Source organism: Mesoplodon densirostris, chromosome 11 (assembly GCF_025265405.1).
Source record: "Mesoplodon densirostris isolate mMesDen1 chromosome 11, mMesDen1 primary haplotype, whole genome shotgun sequence".
Lineage (NCBI taxonomy): Eukaryota > Metazoa > Chordata > Mammalia > Artiodactyla > Ziphiidae > Mesoplodon > Mesoplodon densirostris.
The window spans coordinates 80184174-80202320 of NC_082671.1; the positions used below are offsets into that span (position 1 = coordinate 80184174).

The 18147-nt window shown below is 40.8% G+C and overlaps 1 protein-coding gene and 1 non-coding gene across 4 annotated transcripts in view; one reads left to right on the forward strand and one right to left on the reverse strand.

The window, feature by feature from the left end:
- GNPTAB (N-acetylglucosamine-1-phosphate transferase subunits alpha and beta) overlaps positions 1-18147 on the forward strand; it is an 86794-nt gene that overhangs the window by 21741 nt on the left and 46906 nt on the right. For 2 of the 3 annotated variants that reach the window (XM_060112820.1, XM_060112821.1), the window contains exons 2-5: positions 3319-3404; positions 12282-12401; positions 13469-13510; positions 14799-15004. In XM_060112820.1, coding sequence (XP_059968803.1) covers positions 3319-3404; positions 12282-12401; positions 13469-13510; positions 14799-15004 — 454 coding nt within the window. The remainder of the gene's footprint in view (positions 1-3318; positions 3405-12281; positions 12402-13468; positions 13511-14798; positions 15005-18147) is intronic. The other variant, XM_060112822.1, reaches the window with a different exon arrangement.
- Positions 16877-16983, reverse strand: LOC132499668 (U6 spliceosomal RNA). Its single transcript, XR_009533898.1, has one exon. It is a non-coding gene; the product is annotated as a U6 spliceosomal RNA (small nuclear RNA).

The window sequence follows — 18147 nt, forward strand, 5'->3', positions numbered from 1 at the left end:
ATGAGCACATTCATGAATGTGTATTTGACAAAGCTGGCTCTGTGTAAATAAGCATCAGAAGAGCAGGCCAGGTGAAGCTGAGAGAGCCCGGGCCAAGCTAAACAGGAACATGGGCTACGGAGTTCGGTTGATTCAAACCTCAGCTCCATCATACACACTGCAACTTGGCCTGGAGCTTCTCTTTGTGCCATCGTAGTACATGCCTCAAAGTGGTGCCTTACTGTGGGGATTCAATGGGGGCGTGTGTGCCTGGCACAGTGGTGCTTAGTGAGTGTGTGTTTGAACCCCTTCTCCTGTGATCAGCACATTAAGACTGACTTTGGCTGCAATTTTGTAAAACTAACCAACAATTGATCTTGAATACCTTGGACGCCATGATTACTAAGATGGAGTCTTAAAAGTGATACACATTAAAAAAAAATTTTTTTTAATTTATTTATTTTTGGTCGCACTGGGTCTTCGTTGCTGTGTGCGGGCTTTCTCTAGTTGCGGTGAGCGGGGGCTGCTCTTCGTTGCGGTGTGCGGGCTTCTCGTTGCGGTGGCTTCTCTTGTTGCAGAGCACGGGCTCTAGGTGCGTGGGCTTCAGTAGTTGCAGCATGTGGGCTCAGTAGTTGTGACGCACGGGCTTAGTTGCTCTGCAGGATGTGGGATCTTCTCGGATCAGGGCTCGAACCCGTGTCCCCAGCAATGGCAAGCGGATTCTCAACCACTGTGCCACCAGGGAAGTCCAAAAGTGATAAACATCTTTAACTAGTAGAATAAACTACCTTTAGATGATTTTTATAATTCTTTATTAATAATACATTGTTTATGTGGTATTTGAGAGCTCATGTAGTATTTTAGTAAATAGTATTTTAGTTCATTGTGTCTTAAATTTTTACCAACAAACTACCCTTAGTAACAGAGAAAAGTAAGTCCTCTGAGGAGAATAATGTAGAGAGGAGGTTGTGTGTGTGTGTGTGTGTGTGTGTAGAATAGCTCAAAATGGCAAATAGGACATTTTTTGAAGGTCTACATTATATCTTGTATTTTTATCACATCAATATTCCATTTTTCTCCATAAGAAATTTGCACTACTACCAATAGAATGTTTTAAATGTCTTGCCATTATAAAATTGATGGCATTTCAGGAAGTTAAGCTTGTTTACCCTCGGCTTCCAATATGCCTGGCACATTCCCCGTACCCTTTACTCGCCCACGTCATGGGAGAATCACCATCCTACTACAGCAGCACAGCAGACTGATGAAATAGATTTAGTACTTATTTCATAGTTGAGGAGATTGAGGCCCACACATTGTAGTTTACCCAGGGTTACACAGCTGTGAAGCAGGAGAACTGGGAGGTTCTCTTAGAAGGCATCCCAAGTTCCCAAATCCAGCCTTCTCTTAGGTCACTCCTACAGTAGTTAGGTAATATTTACTAAGAAGAAGATGGTATGTAATGTGCTGGGTATGAGTTGATAATAAACAGAATTGTAAGTAGTTCCCTACCCTTTGAGCAGTTCGATTGGTCTGTCAAGATGCTAACATGGGGTAAAAGGTAAATAACAAAACTAAGTGATGCAAGCCATCAAATAAGTGATAGAGGTAGAAGTTATCCAGAGTTCTGAGAAGGAAGCATTCAGACTGAGCTGAAGAATATGGAAAGGCTTTGTGCAAGAACAGAGACTCGATTTTACAGTAGTCAGTGTTTCTCTCCCCTGTTCCTCTGGTCTTTTGTTTACTGCTGATAATGGCTGAAAAGTATCTAATTGCAAGTTTAAGTCTTTTTTGGCTTTTTTGTTGTTTGGAAGGTGTTCGTATTTTTACAGTTTACCCTAGAATAAACAATTTTTTAATTGCACAAGTTTTTTCTACTCTTTTCCGTCCTTGATAGTATTAAGGAAATGATCTGATACTAACCCTTAGATGAATTTTATTTGATTTACAAGTTTCCTTTTTCATTCCTCATAGAGCATATTACTCATTCATCTAGAAAAGTTTGGAAAGATTTTCATAATAGGGTTTAGTTGACAGGAATAGCCGAAAAGGGAAATGGTTCTGATGGAAGAGAATCAAGTTCAAATGTTGATGGGCTTAGGAGCAGGGACAAAAGACCCAGAGGAGGTGAAGACAGGAAGAGACACGGTGTCCTTATGGAGTTGATGTGGGGACATGGAGGATACAGGTGAGAAACACAGTGTCAGCCCTGCAGCTGGGAGCCCCTCTTAAGTCATAGACTTTTAGGACTGGCAGGGATTTCAAAGACCCGCTTCATTTTACAGATGAAGAAATAGCCTGAAGAGGCTAAGTAACTTGCTCAAGGTCACTCATAAAAGTGACAGAGCTGGGATGAAAACCCACATCCCAAGTAAGAAGCCAGCATTCCTACCATACTTCCCCCAAGATCTAAGCGTGCAGAACCCTGAACTAGAGGAATATTCCTAAATGTGGTATTTAAGGACCTTTTGCTATTGCCGTTGTTTCTCATACACCGGAGCTGTTTGGAGATGCCAAGATTAATTTATCTGATGAAAGAAGGCATGTTGTATTAACATACAGCACGTCAGCATTTCTCAGCCGTTTGTGAAGCGCACTCTCTCTGATGTTTTCTCCCCACCTTCCAGGTAGCCCTACTAGCCAAGGACAGTTATATTGAGCTTTATTTTATTTATTTATTTATTTTAAAATAAATTTATTTATTTTTGGCTGTGTTGGGTATTTGTTGCTGCGCAGGGGCTTTCTCTAGTTGCAGCCAGTGAGGGCTACTCTTCGTTGTGGTGCACGGGCTTCTCATTGCGGTGGCTTCTGTTGTGGAGCACGGGCTCTAGGTGCATGGGCTTCAGTAGTTGTGGTGTGCAGGCTCAGTAGTTGTGGCTCGCAGGCTCTAGAGCGCAGGCTCAGTAGTCGTGGCACACGGGCTTAGTTGCTCCGCGGCATGTGGGATCTTCCCGGACCAGGGCTCGAACCCGTGTCCCCTGTGTTGGCAGGCAGATTCTTAACTACTGTGCCACCAGGGAAGTCCTTGATTGAGTTTGTTGTTGTTGAGTTGCATGAGCTGTTTGTGTATTTTGAAAATTAAGCCCTTGTCGGTTGCATTATTTGCAAATATTGTCTCCTAGTCTGTAGGTTGTCTTTTCATTTTGTTTTTGGTTTCCTTTGCTGTGCAAACGCTTGTAATAAGTTTGATTAGGTCCCATTTGTTTATTTTTGCTTTTATTTCTATTGCCTTGGGAGTCCTTTAGCAATTCTTAATGAAATTAAAGTGAAATGAAAGTTACATACTCTCAGTATTTGATGCAAAGAAAACATTTGTTTTTCTTTTCTTTTTTTCCCTAGGTGGTTCTGGAATGGAGCCGGGATCAATACCATGTTTTGTTTGATTCCTACAGAGACAATATTGCTGGGAAGTCCTTTCAGAATCGGTGAGAAGAGATCAGTTTTGGAGAGTAGCTTATTTGGGCTTAAATAAGCCATGAAATCACCCATGCTTTAAATAGAACAGTTGAAGGGGTCTTTCCAAGTTGTAGGTATGGTTTAGCTTGTTCAAGACTACTCCCATGTGAAGGAACCTTGTAGTCCATCCTCATGTTTTATGGATGAAAAATTTGATTGCCAAAGAGCAATCCTGCTCTGCAGTATATTGAGTACTTTAAGTTACACGATCTTGCTTTGTCCTTGTCCCAGTTCTGTGAGGTCAAGGTAATTCCATCCCCCTGTAGGATGAGGAAGCCAGGAGGCTACTCTGCAGCCAGTTCCAAGCCCCGGCCACTGTTCTCCTGTTGACATCACTGTGTTAACCAGGGCATCTGCTGTGGTATCCACCAGGACTGGACGCCCACGTGCCCCTGTGGTCACCACATCTGGCTGCCTCGCTGTGGGGAGGAGCAAACAACCTCACAGCTTGGGTCTTTTTCTCCTTAAAGCCAAGCTTCTTGGTGTAGCCACTCCTGAATGCTGCCTTTGCCCTTTTCCTTGGAGATTTTTCCCTCCCTCACAAGACAGACCTCAAAATGAAAGCAATCTTTTCCAACATCCTCCTTCCCTTTCTCACAGCTAAAATAAGTCACACAGGGTCTTTTCATTTTTTTGTCTGTAAAACTGTTACTTGTGTGGTTTTATATCATAAAAGCAATATATGTCTATGGTTGAAAACAGTTCAAACATTATAGAAAAAGAAAAAGTAAAGCGTCTCTCTGTTCCATTCTGAATTTCCCCTGACCCAGAGGAACCATGGTTAATGAATTTTTGTTTTGGATTCTTCTGGTGACCATCCTTTTAACTTAAAAAAAAAAAAGCAAAAACAAAAAAACAGAGTTCTCTCCTTTTTGATTTACTCACTTTATGCAGTATCTATTAACTGCTTTCCACTGTAGTGGCGCACAGCTAATCACTGTAGGGCAAGGAGCACGGGGTGACCAAAAATAAATGTGAGGTAGCTAACAAAGGTAGTTAACCTCACGGATAGACCTTGGTCTGACTGCCAGAGGCCATAATCAGAAACTTCCCTAGATCCTGACTGTCCATTTTCCCTTGAGGATAGACACCATAAGTCCTCCTCTCTACCTTCACTGAACCAGAAAACCTAGTGAAAGTATAACTAGTAATTGGTGTCAATTGGTGCACCTGGACCATTTTCTGGGAGCCTCTAGACTGCATCGGCAATTCTGCTGGAGCCCTTGTCCCCGCTTAGAAGCACTTCGCTGCGCCTCCATCCACTTGTTATGAGTGCCTATACGGTCCCTATCAAATAAGTAGTTTTTTTAAAAAGCTGTGCTAGTTAGACATAGATGTATGCACTATTATAGTCCTGAACCTCTCAGCGAAGAAGGGCTGTGGGATTCCTTGAGTTAGCCCAAGCTTTACTTTAAGCAAGTGAATGGCCAAGTAGGGAAACTCTAGATCTTTCTCTTAGGATCTCTTAAAACAGCAGTTTCCAAAGAACCTGGGGGATCTGCGAAATCAGAGCTATATTTATAACAGCGCTGAGGTGTTATTTGCCTTTTTTACTGCGTTGACATTTGCACGAATTGTGTAAAAGCCATGGTGGGTAAAATTGCCACACCTTAGCACAAGCCACTGTATTCAGCACCACCACATATCTGCACGGGGCAGAAAAAAAGCCGGTTCGCTTAAGAATGTTCCTGAGGAAGCAGTAAGAATCGTTGATTTGATTCTACCCTGACCCCGTGAGTACACATTTTCTTAATGTTCTGTGTGATGCAACGGGAAGCACACCTCAGGCACTTGACTGCATGGTGATTGTCTTGAGGAAAAGCCCTCTCGTGGTTGTTTGAGTTGCAACCCGAACTCACTGTTCTGTTTCATGGATCACCATTGTTATAACTTGACAGATGACAGTGTCATTACTCAGACTTGGTTATATTTGGCAGGTATTTTCTTGACAGTGAACAAAGCGATCCTGTGTTTGAAAGGAAAGAAATGATAGTATTTGCGGCCAAAGATAAAATTTGAGCTTTGAAGTGAAAATTAGAATTTTGGAAAACTTGTTTCCACCACTGTAAGCCTAACAGTTTCCAATACTGTAAAGACTTCTCTGATTAGATTTGCAGCATTATCCAAGAAAATTGCATTTGTTAATATTATGTAAGAAAAGTAAGGAAATACGTCACCTTTTGGCAGAGCTGCATAACTCAGTAAGCTGTTGTTTTCCAGATAACCAATGCATTGATGTTACAGAATTTCACATGGGTGAAAGCCATTCAAAGTGCAAGAAAGACCAATGGATTTTAGTGTAAAAGCACAAAAAGTTCATTAATGTAGTTTCAGATTATACATTGCAACTAAATTTTAAGAAACTTCCACTTATTTTGGTATAGTATCAAAGAAGAATATCCACTATTATTTGAAAAGTCTATTAAAATACGCCTCCCCTTTCCAAGTACGAATCTGTGGGCCTGGGTATTCTTCAACCAAAAGAGCACATGAGAACAGATTGAATTCAGATGATTTGAGATGCTTGCTTGCTTGCTTCTGCTAAGTCATTAAAGAGATTTGGAGAAATGTAAAGCAATGCCTCTCTTCTCACTAAATTATTTTGTTGTTTCAGAAAATACTGCTATTTTCATTTAGTTTTTATTCTATTTTATTTCTTTTTAATTTCCTTATTTTTGCTGCTTTGTGTCTTTGTTGCTGTGCATGGGCCTTCTCTAGTTGCGGTGAGCAGGGGCTACTCATCATTACGGTGCACGGGCTTCTCATTACAGTGGCTTCTCTTGTTGTGGCACGCAGGCTCAGTAGTTGTGGCTCTTGGGCTCTAGAGCGCAGGCTCAGTAGTTGTGGCGTACAGGCTTAGTTGCTCCACGGCATGTCGGATCTTCCCTGACCAGGGCTTGAACCCTGCTCATTGCATTGGCAGGCAGATTCTTAACCACTGTGTCACCAGGGAAGTCCTATTTTATTTTTTAAAAATATTTATTTATTTATTTGGTTGCACCGGGTCTTAGTTGTGGCTTGCTGGCTTCTTAGTTGCGGCAGGCGGGCTCCTTAGTTGTGGCATGTGAATTCTTAGTTGTGGCATGCATGTGGGATCTAGCTCCCTGACCAGGGATCGAACCCGGGCCCCCTGCATTGGGAGCGCGGAGTCTTAACCACTGCGCCACCAGGGAAGTCCCTGCTCTTTTCATTTAAAAAGTTATTTATGTTAACCCATGAAGGGGTTTATTAATGTTTTAAAATGAATTTTTGAATGTCTGATTTATTTTCAAAAATGGCAAGTGTGAGTCATTAGAGAAATGCAAATCAAAACTACAATGAGGTATCATCTCACACCGGTCAGAATGGCCATCATCAAAATATCTAGAAACAATAAATGTTAGAGAGGGTGTGGAGAAAGGGGAACCCTCTTGCCATGTTGGTGGGAATGTAAATTGATACAGCCACTATGGAGAACAGTATGGAGGTTCCTTAAAAAACTAAAAATAGAACTACCATATGACCCAGCAATCCTACTACTGGGCGTATACCCTGAGAAAACCATAATTCAAAAAAAGTCATGTATCACAATGTTCATTGCAGCACTATTTACGATAGCCAGGACATGGAAGCAACCTAAGTGTCCATCGACAGATGAATAGATAAAGAAGATGTGGCACATATATACAATGGAATATTACTCAGCCATAAAAAGAAACGAAATTGAGTTATTTGTAGTGAGGTGGATGGACCTAGAGTCTGTCATACAGAGTGAAGTAAGTCAGAAATAGAAAAACAAATACCGTATGCTAACACATATATATGGAATCTAAAAAAAAAAAGGCTCTGATGAACCTAGGGGCAGGACAGGAATAAAGACACAGACGTAGAGAATGGACTTGAGGACATGGGGAGGGGAAGGGTAAGCTGGGACTAAGTGAGAGAGTGGCATGGACATATATACACTACCAAATGTAAAATAGATAGCTAGTGGGAAGCAGCTGCATAGCACAGGGAGATCAGCTCTGTTTTGTGACCACCTAGAGGGGTGGGATAGGAAGGGTGGGAGGGAGACGCAAGAGGGAGGGGATATGGGGATATATGTATATGTATAGCTGATTCACTTTGTTATAAAGCAGAAGCTAACACACCATTGTAAAGCAATTATACTCCAATAAAGCTGTTAAAAAAAAACAGGAAGTAAATTATATCCAACCACACACACACACACACAAAAAGGAAATGGCAAGTGTAGATAGTTATAACCTAAAAACAAAAGCTTTTGGGTTCCTTAAGAATTTTTAAGAGTGTGAAGTGTCTGGACCCTAAAAAGTTTGAGAATAATTTCTTAATGTAGCAGTTCTCAAGCTTCAGTGTGCAGCAGAATTCCACAGAGGTCTTGAGAAAATACAGTTTCTCCCCACCTCCAGAGTTTCTGCATCTGTAGGTCTCAGAGGGATGCAGAGAATTTTCATTTCTAACAAGTTCACTGGTGATACTGAAACCACTGGTCTGGTGACCACGCTTTGACAACTATTGTATTAACGGGTTCTTAATGAAACATAATTTTCCTCCTTCTCCAACTTTTATTTTAACAATGCTGATTTTCCTAAGAAAAGCTCAAAATGGCCTTCTTTTACTCCCAACATTTATTGAGTACTCACTCAGCTTACTGTGTCTGATGCTGTACTGCGTGCTGATGGTGCACAGATGCATAAATCTCTGCCTCAACGGAGCCTCAAAACTTTTAGAAGGAAAACTAGCTCAGAAAATCTAGATACTGAGGTCAGCAGTTTTAATAAAACACTCTTGTTCTCTTTCTGAAGGGGGTGTGTGTGTGTTTTAAATATTTCTTCTCTTAATTTTAGATTGCATTAAAATATAGTTTGATTGGGCTTCCCGGGTGGCGCAGTGGTTGAGAATCCGCCTGCCGATGCAGGGGACACGGGTTCGTGTCCCGGTCCGGGAAGGTCCCACATGCCGCGGAGCGGCTGGGCCCATGAGCCATGGCCGCTGAGCCTGCGCGTCCGGAGCCTGTGCTCCGCAATGGGAGAGGCTACAGCAGTGAGAGGCCCGCGTACCAAAAAAAAAAAAAAGAATATATATATATATATATATAGTTTGATTTTTATGTAGGGATATTTCAAAATTATCTAATTTCGATGATGACAAGAAAATGGATCATATGTAATATTTAATATGTTCGAACATATTTTTAAAAACCATAATGTTTATAGGAAGTTTTCATTGTTTTGCTAGTGTTTCTACATGTCTTTTTAATGTTGTTTGCCCTGAATGAAAAAAAAATCCCATTCTATATGCCAGTAACAAGGGAATATGTGAACTGTCTACTGCTGCTAATTGTGAGGCCTTAAGTCAGTCTGGGGCTCAATTTTGTCATCTCTAAAATGTAGATATTAGATTAAGTGTAAAATCTCTTCCAACTTTGTTTCTAAGATACTACTCATGTTCTAAGTTTTCTTCTCTGCTTTATGTGATGTAGAACCAAGGAACTATTAAGTGCCTTCACACTTAAACTAAACTAATTAAAATAAAAGGTATCACCACGGCTTTGGTTCTGAATCATAGGTAACCTTCTTAGTCTTCAGCTTCTTCCTTCTCATTTGGAAACTAAGATAGTGGTCTGTGGTTAGAACAAAAGACTCACACTCACTGTGACCATGTCTAATAAGTAGAAAAACAACTGACTCACTGACCAGGGGCAGATCACACGATCTCCTCAGGGTTGTCGGTTTAACACCAGAGAATTGGATTGATCATGTAATACAGCCTTACTAGAAGCACCAGGACATAAATGCATTATTATATACTTATGCTGTTTTCCTCAGTTGAACTTGCATGGATATCTCTTGACTCTATTAAAACAATCTTTAATAGCAGATAATTACTCTTACAGAAAAGCTTTGGAATGTGCAAATTTTTGCCTCCTTTTTAAAAGCCTTTTCTTTCTAAAATATGTCACTTAAGCTTTTTTTTTTTCCAAATTAATTTTTAGTCTGAGCATAGATAGATCACCTGTGAACTTGGGAGTGAGATGACTCTGGGTAATTTACTTGTGGGTAATGTGAGGCATTTTTTTTTAATAGAAAAGACTAATGTTTATGTTGTGGGAATGAACTAATAGTTATTTGGACAGTAAATACATATTAAACCCCACTATGTCCCAGGCACTATTCCTAGGCATGTAGTGATGAACAAGAGGAGCTCATTGACCTCATCTAGAACTGATATTTTAGTGGGGAAGGCTTTTTTCGTTTTAAACTTAAAAACATGAACTATAATCTACCTATAAATCAGTAGTTCTCAATGTGAGTTTTTGGACCAGCAGCATTGGCATTACTTGGGAACTTGTTAGAAATGCAGATTCTGGGGCCCCACTCCAGACCAAATGAATCAGAGACTCTGGGGATGGAGCCCAGCCATCTGTTTTGAAAGTCCTACAGGTGATTCTGATGTCTGCTAACATTTGGGAACCATCCATATAGACACATGCAGAAGAAAACCTAGATGAGGAAGCATTTGCATATCGTTACGGTAGGAAGAGAGAGCCTGAGCCTGTACAGGAAAGAGAGGAACTAATTAATGAAGAGGGGCACAGAATGCATGACACCATTTTTGCCTTAGAGATAGTTGATCTAGTGGAAGACAGACGTCAAAAAAAATAGTACAACCAGTATGCTAAGGATTCTTTAGAGTACAAAGTACAGTGGAAGTTGCTTCTTAAGCAGTATATTTTCTTTGTGGGAGGTGAGGGAGGAGGGCATTTGGGGAATGAGGAAGTGGTTAAAAAGAAGCATGAAAGAAACGATATTCTAGGCAGAGGGAGAAGCTTGTTTAAAGACACAGAAGCCTGCAAGTTCTTATCCTGTTTGGGTAAGGGCATACACATGGAGCATCTAGAGCACAGGGTATAGATTATGAAGGAGTTTAGACTTTATTCTACAGGCAGTGGTGCACCTTTACGGGAGGGTTGGTAGATGCTCAGCTGTCACTTGTGTCTGAGTATGAGCTGATCGATTCCGCATTTTCCCCATGAAGCTCTGGGTCCCCTGGAACCTCTTTGACCTTCATCTCCTCTTATGCTCTTCCCTTTGTTCCTGTTGGCTCTGCCACACTGGCCTCTAGTTCCTTAACCATGCCAGATAGGCAGCTGCCTCAGGGCATTTGCACATGATGTTTCCGTTCTCTGGGCTCTTCTTCCCCAGTTGCCCACATGGCCTGCTTCCTCACTTCCTTCATCTCTTTGCTGAAATGCCACCTTCCAGTAAGGCCATCTCTGCTCTCCCTGTTTAAAACTGACCCTCCACTTAGACATACTGTGTATCCTCATTTTCTGCTTTATTTTCTTTATAACATGGAACATCATCTGACTTCACTTATTTGGTTTATTTCCTGTCTTCACCTTTCTAGAATGTAAGCTTCATGACGGCATAGATTTTGTTTTTTTTGTTTACTACTGAGTCCCCAGCACCTAGAACAGTGCCTAGCACATACTGAGTGCTCAGTAAATATTTATTCAACAGATGGATAAGCACTCCTTTCATCCAGTCATCTCACTTGCTTCTTTTAAGCTATAAGTGTTTGTCACTCTATTTTTTTCCTTCCATAATTTGAAAGATTTATCCACCAAACTGCATTTGTTTTCCCCTGAGATAATTAACCCTGTGGCCAAAAGTCAGGTTTTGGTTAGTCTTTGGAGCCCTTCGTGCTGCCAGGGGCCCGATCCTGAGCCTGGCCTGTGAGAAAGACAAAAGGAGGGTAGCTTTAGGTCCTTGGCCTAAAAAAAAAAAAACCAGCAACCAAAAAAAACAACCCCCCCCAAAAAAAACCCCCAAAAAACAAAAAAACTGTTTCTTGGAAAAGATCAAACCTGAAACAGAATTATCTGAATTATGTCTGTGTCACTATGAACTCCCATGTTGTAGGTCTGGAGCAGGCTCTGAAAGATGGGTAGGATTATGGTAAGTTGATGAAGGAAAGGAGAAGAAAGCTTTCAGCAGGGGTAAAACCTGAACAAAAACACTGGGATGGAGCTTAGACAGGATACTCAAGAATTAAAAGCCTGCCTGACTCCTTAGGGGTAAGATAGTAAGGGAAAAATCAAGCAGGCTCGGGAAGGTCTTCTATGCTAGTAGTGTTCAAGTAAATCATTGAGTTCCTCACGTTGCAGGCACAAATCCTAATCCGCTGGGTAGGGAACAAAACAGGTATGTTTCCTGCCGCCTTGGAGCTTACATTCTAGGGGAGGGACACATGAATTACCAGTGTATGTAACATGTTAATTATTTAATAGGTGATCATTGCTATGAAAAAAAACCCAAAAAGAGTAGGGCAAACAGGATGGGGAGGGGCCGGGCTTGGGGGCAACTGGGAATGGGAAGGCTGTAGCATTAAAGAGGGCCAGGTCTTCATTGTGGACTGCTGGCTAACTCTTTTTTTGGTCATTTTGTTGAAGCTTCTAATTTCTTTTCTATGTTTGGCTGCATTTGTATCCCAGCTTTCTCACTTGCTAAACTGAGAATGTAGCAGTTTAAAGTGAGCTTCTAAGACCTCCCCCACAGCCTGAAAACTGAAGGGACAGCAGCCTCTACCGGGTAGCTGTGATGACCAGACGATGCAGAACCGCATAGAGTGTCAGGCAGAATGCAACTCACAGAGACGGTGCTCAGTAAATATTAGTGCCCCAGCCCCAGTTTGAAAGCATGCAAGTCTGTGATATACGCCATGGTTGGATCACCTTTTCGCTGATTTTTTCCTAACCTCTGAGTTTAAACCCTGTTATGCTCTTATCCCCAAGTATGTTGGCAACATGCACATAAGCTGGAGGACTTGTGGGTTTACCCTAGGCTCTGTCTGCCCATGCCGATCGACGTGGTTTACACCTGGGTGAATGGCACAGATCTTGAGCTACTGAAGGAACTGCAGCAAGTCAGAGAACAGATGGAGGAGGAGCAGAAAGCAATGAGGTAAAACTGATCGTCAGAAAACAAGACACACAAAGCTCTACAATTGTAACTAATGGTACATTTCAGAAGGTAAGATGATGCTTACACTGCTGTTCAAACAAGAATCTGCATCTCAAATTCATGCCGTTACAAGATTCTGGCAGTCATGCAGCCGACCCTTGTTTCTTGGCGCCCAAGGAGGACTCGGCCACTTCGGTGAGATCTTGGCCTCACTTTGTCAGGTGGCCATCTCATGAATGTGGTGTTCTAGTGATGCCTTGGTCTCCAAAGGGCCTAAAGGTGGAGGAGCCACCTAAGGGAGCGCTGGGCTTCCTGCTCATTCAGTCTGAGTCCCAGATGTGATAGCTTCATGAAGTAAGGTTTTATTATGCAAAATTGCTACACAGTAAGATGGATTAGTCCCTTGAAAATAAAACAGGCCTAGAGACATACGTTTTTTTCCATTTGATAAAGGCAGTAAAAAGTATATTTGTTACCCTTTTTAATATCAAATAGTATACTATGGAACTAGAAACCTTGGTAATTTTTTTAAATACGGAATTTTGATTATCTTATTTACTTTATCTGGGAAAAGTACAGTGGGCTTCTGGAGAGCCTTCTGAGCTGGAGATCTGGCTGATGTAACTTCCCTCTGATTCCTCAGGAGTATTTACCGAGAATTTCCCCATTAATTTCCTTGTAAATGTTATGGGTGCACCCCAGTTGCAGGTCTTTGGCCATGTTATACTGCAACACATTTGTCTCTCTCTCTGTGTTCCTCCCCAGCACATGAAAATCACTTTGATAGCCTCGTAACTATGTTTTACTAGTAAAATGTAAAAGCTTATATTTTAAGTAAACTTTTGTGGTTACTGTGGGTGGTACATGATAATATTTGTTGATCATAGCGTATTAAAATGGATAATTTATTATGCATCTTAAATGTTATACACAGTACAGTACTTCTTAACTTACTGGTTGGTTCTCGTGGAGTAACCAGGAAAATCAATGTTGTTAAGTTCCCTCATTCACATGTAAGTCTAGCACTAGTCCATGCATATATAATGAAATCTATTTGCTTTCACTAGAGAAATCCTTGGGAAGAACACAACGGAACCAACTAAGAAGAGGTAAGCATTTTGATTTTCCTCTCAGTAGTGAAAATCAAAGAAAGGAGTGAGGTGAAACGTCTAGGTTCTTCTCCCTTGCTTTTGTTGAGTACACAACAAAACGGAGTAAGTATTTTTTACTTACTCTGTTGCTCCTGTTCAGTCCCTCTTCTTTTGGTTTTTGACCCCCAAATTAAGTGCATCCATTAGATGACAAAACAGAGGCACAGCTGATTGAGAACTCTGGTTATTCTGGTTGCAGCTAACCAAAGCTTTATCGTTTCTAGATACATTAAGGTTTTTCTTCTTTGTCGTTTCCATTAATCTGTCTTGATGTGCTGTTCTCTTGGTTCACTTAAGTCTAACTTACACCAGTGTTTTCATTTATAGAAACTATGTCCATTGTTTATGTGTTCAGTGTATATTTTCTTATCTTTAAAAGCTGTCATAGTTGTATGTCTTATATTTAAGCACTTGGGAAGGAGTTTTAACCCAATGACAAGAATCAGATGATCTCTCTTGATTTGAATCATACCTGACTCTGATAGGTCCTTAAAACAAGACTGTCTCACTAACAAGCGGAAAACTCGTTAACTGCCACTTCCCCAATGAACCATTAGACTTAAAATAGAAGAGTTATTCATAGAAATGATCCAAAAGTGCCTTCTGAATCATCTGTTAATGTTAATTATGCATATTTATTTATAAATATCTATTGCTAATACTGTTATTTTTATTGTTTATTTTTTCATTAATTTATTTTTGGCTGCATTGGGTCTTCGTTGCTGTGCATGGGCTTTCTCTAGTTGCGTCGAGCGGGAGCTACTCTTTGTTGTGCGTGGGCTTCTCATTGCGGTGGCTTCTCTTGTTGCAGAGCACAGGCTCTAGGTGCACTGGCTTCAGTAGTTGTGGCTTGTGGGCTCTAGAGAGCAGGCTCAGTAGTTGTGGCGCATGGGCTTAGTTGCTCTACGCCATGTGGGATCTTCCCGGACCAGGGCTCGAACCTGTGTCCCCTGCACTGGCAGGCGGATTCTCAACCACTGCGCCACCAGGGAGGTCTGCAGTCTTATTAACACGAGTTTGAAAGCTCTATCTTCCGAGTTGCACTTGTTTGATAATTTTATGCCGTACTTTCTAACTTACTAAATTTTTTTATTCTTGAGATAATATTCCTTGTTTATTGAAAGATTATGATTTTTAAATAAAATATAGAAGAAACACCTGTGAAATTTAGTAGTACCAACAAGCTTTTCAGTGTTGATTAAATTTTCAAGCATGTAGCTGTGAGCATGTTCGTGTCTCTTTCCAGTGAGAAGCAGTTGGAGTGTTTGCTGACACACTGCATTAAGGTGCCAATGCTCGTCCTGGACCCAGCTCTGCCGACCAACATCACACTGAAGGACCTGCCATCTCTTTATCCTTCTTTTCATTCTGCCAGTGACATATTCAACGTTGCAAAACCAAAAAACCCTTCCACTAATGTCTCAGTTGTTGTTTTCGACAGTACAAAGAATGGTAAGATCTTCATGTGGGTATTTTAAAATCATGTTACCATTGGATGTTGGAATAACAAAATTTTGAATGGAACAGAATTGGTTCACTTTTAAAGAAATGCCTGATAAACTAAAAATGTAAAAAGGGGAGCTGCCATTGTTTTTTTCAGCCCTGCCATTATTTCAGCCCTGCCGTCAGAAAGGGATTGCATCCGTTTTACTCTGTGTAATACACATGCCTTCCTGTGCTGTGGTCAGAACTTTAAACCTGGTACTCAAATTTACTGCATTCTCTTGGCTGGGAGTTATTCAGGAGGCTTTATTTTTTTCTCTTTTTTCTTGCAAAATTCCTCGGCAAGGTTGTTTTCTGCAGCTTGGACTGACCATACTTGGAGCATTCATACTTTAAGTTCTGAAACATCTGGTTATGCAGTTGATTTGGCCCGATAATAGAATTAAATTTGTAATTCTTGACATAGAACTGCACCCGCATCCTTAGAGATCCCGTCCTCTCCTCAGCCACTGAGCCGCTGAGCCCCACGCCTGCGTCTCCTTCAATCATCCTTCCTTTTGTCTCATCCTTCCTCTGCACTGAGTGACTCTCCCAGGAAGCTCTGTTTTCACTTGTGTAAAATGAAAACTGTCGCATTCTCTTTACAGCCCTGTTCTCAAGTTCCCATTCTTTCAATGCCGTACCTCCCAGCCTAAATCTTTGGAACCATCTTTGACCCGTTCTTACTCTAACCAGTAATCCGCCTCATCCTATGACTTGCTTTTTTGCAAGAATCTTAGATTCTTACCTTTCATACTCATCAGATTTCTTCTACACCAGACTGCGTTTCTTCACCCAGGCCCCGATAATAGATGCCTATCTGCTCTGCCGGCCTCTAAAGTTCTTCTCTGATCTGTCTAGCATGAAGCTGATAAAATCAGAGTTTTCCAATTTGTTTACAGTTGCTATCTCTTTGGAGAGAATGATAGTAGTATATATTTGTTTTTCACATGTATACAAATTCCTCTAGCTGGTGTTCCAGATGGAGTTTTAATTGCCTTGGTCCTGCCCATCGGCCCTCGCATCTCCTCAGAGCCATCGGCGTCTTCTCACAGATGTGGGGCTGCCTGTCCTGAGCCTCTACCTCTCCCAGCCCATCTCCTATTCTTTCCAGCCCCCTCTCCAGTTCTGTCTCCATGGAGATCCTGGACTAGTACATTCACAATGATTTTATTTTTCTGTATCCCTGTAGTTCTTGTAACCTAACTCACAACTTAGTTTTTGAGTGCACAGGAGTTTATGGTGTTCTCATCTAATTTCTTTTTTTAATTCATCATTTATTTTTAACATTTTATTTATTTATTATTTATTTATTTATTTTGGCCGTACTGCGTCTTTGTTGCGGCACGTTGGATCTTTGTTGAGGCATGTGGGGTCTTTAGTTGTGGCATGCGGACTTCTTAGTTGCAGCACGCGAGCTCTTAGTTGCAGCATGCATGTGGGATCTAGTTCCCCGACCAGGGATCGAACCTGGGCCCCCTGCATTGGGAACGCTGAGTCTTACACACTGGACCACCAGGAAGTCCCTCATCTAATTTCTTTAGGACAGAAACCTTATCCTCACCATTTGGTGTCCTGAACAGTGTCTAACACAGTGCTCATTTCTTGGTACTTATTATTTGTGATTTGAAAGGAAATTATAACGTTTCTAAGCACAGATATCTCCCCTTCACACTATAGACCTGTTTCTGAACTATTTTGTATGACTTTTTTTTTTTTACTTATAATTACTGTTTATTTTTATTATCATTATTATTTAGAGCGAGTAATTTTTTTTAAACATCTGTATTGGAGTATAATTGCTTTACAGTGGCGTGTTAGTTTCTGCTTTATAACAAAGTGAAAAATATGGAACGCTTCACGAATTTGCATGTCATCCTTGTGCAGGGGCCATGCTAATCTTCTCTGTATCATTCCAATTTTAGTATATGTGCTTCTGAAGCAAGCACTAACTAACTTATTTTTAAAATTTAGGTTATATTTTAAAATATATAGGGAAGTACAGGGGTTATTTTTGACAAATTTAACAAGTTATATGATTTATTGTTTTGCTAAATTTAGCTTTGTTTTTAATTTTTTAATTATTTTCTTTCTCTTTATTTTTAACATCTTTATCGGAGTATAATTGCTTTACAATGGTGTGTTAGTTTCTGCTTTATAACACAGTGAGTCAGCTTTACATATACATATATCTCCTCCCTCTTGCATCTCCCTCCCACCCTCCCTATCCCACCCCTCTAGGTGGTCACAAAGCACAGAGCTGATCTCCCTGTGCTATGCGGCTGCTTCCCACTAGCTATCTGTTTTACGTTTGGTAGTGTATATATGTCCATGCCACTCTCTCACTTCGTCCCAGCTTACCCTTCCCCCTCCCTGTGTCCTCAAGTCCATTCTCTAGGTCTGTGTCTTTATTCCTGTCCTGCCCCTAGGTTCTTCAGAACCTTTTTTTTTCTTTAGATTCCATATATATGTGTTAGCATACGGTATTTGTTTTTCTGACTTACTTCACTCTGTCTTACAGTCTCTGGGTCCATCCACCTCACTACAAATAACTCAATTTCGTTTCTTTTTATGGCTGAGTAATATTCTATTGTATATATGTGCCACATCTTTATCTTTTCATCTGTTGGTGGAAACTTAGGTTGCTTCCATGTACTGCCTGTTGTAGAGCTGCAATGAACATTGTGGTACATGACTCTTTTTTTTTTTTATGACTCTTTTTGAATTATGGTTTTCTCAGCGTATATGCCCAGTAGTGGGATTGCTGGGTCATATGGAAGTTCTATTTTTAGTTTTTTAAGGAACCTCCATACTGTTCTCCATAGTGACTGTATCAATTTACATTCCCACCAACAGTGCAAGAGGGTTCCCTTTTCTCCACACCCTCTCCAACATTTATTGTTTGTAGATTTTTTGATGATGGCCATTCTGACCAGTGTGAGGTGATACCTCATTGTAGTTTTGATTTGCATTTCTCTAATGATTAGTGATGTTGAGCATCCTTTCATGTGTTTGTTGGCAGTCTGTATATCTTCTTTGGAGAAATGTCTCTTTAGGTCTTCTGCCCATTTTGGGATTGGGTTGTTTGTTTTTATGATATTGAGCTTCATGAG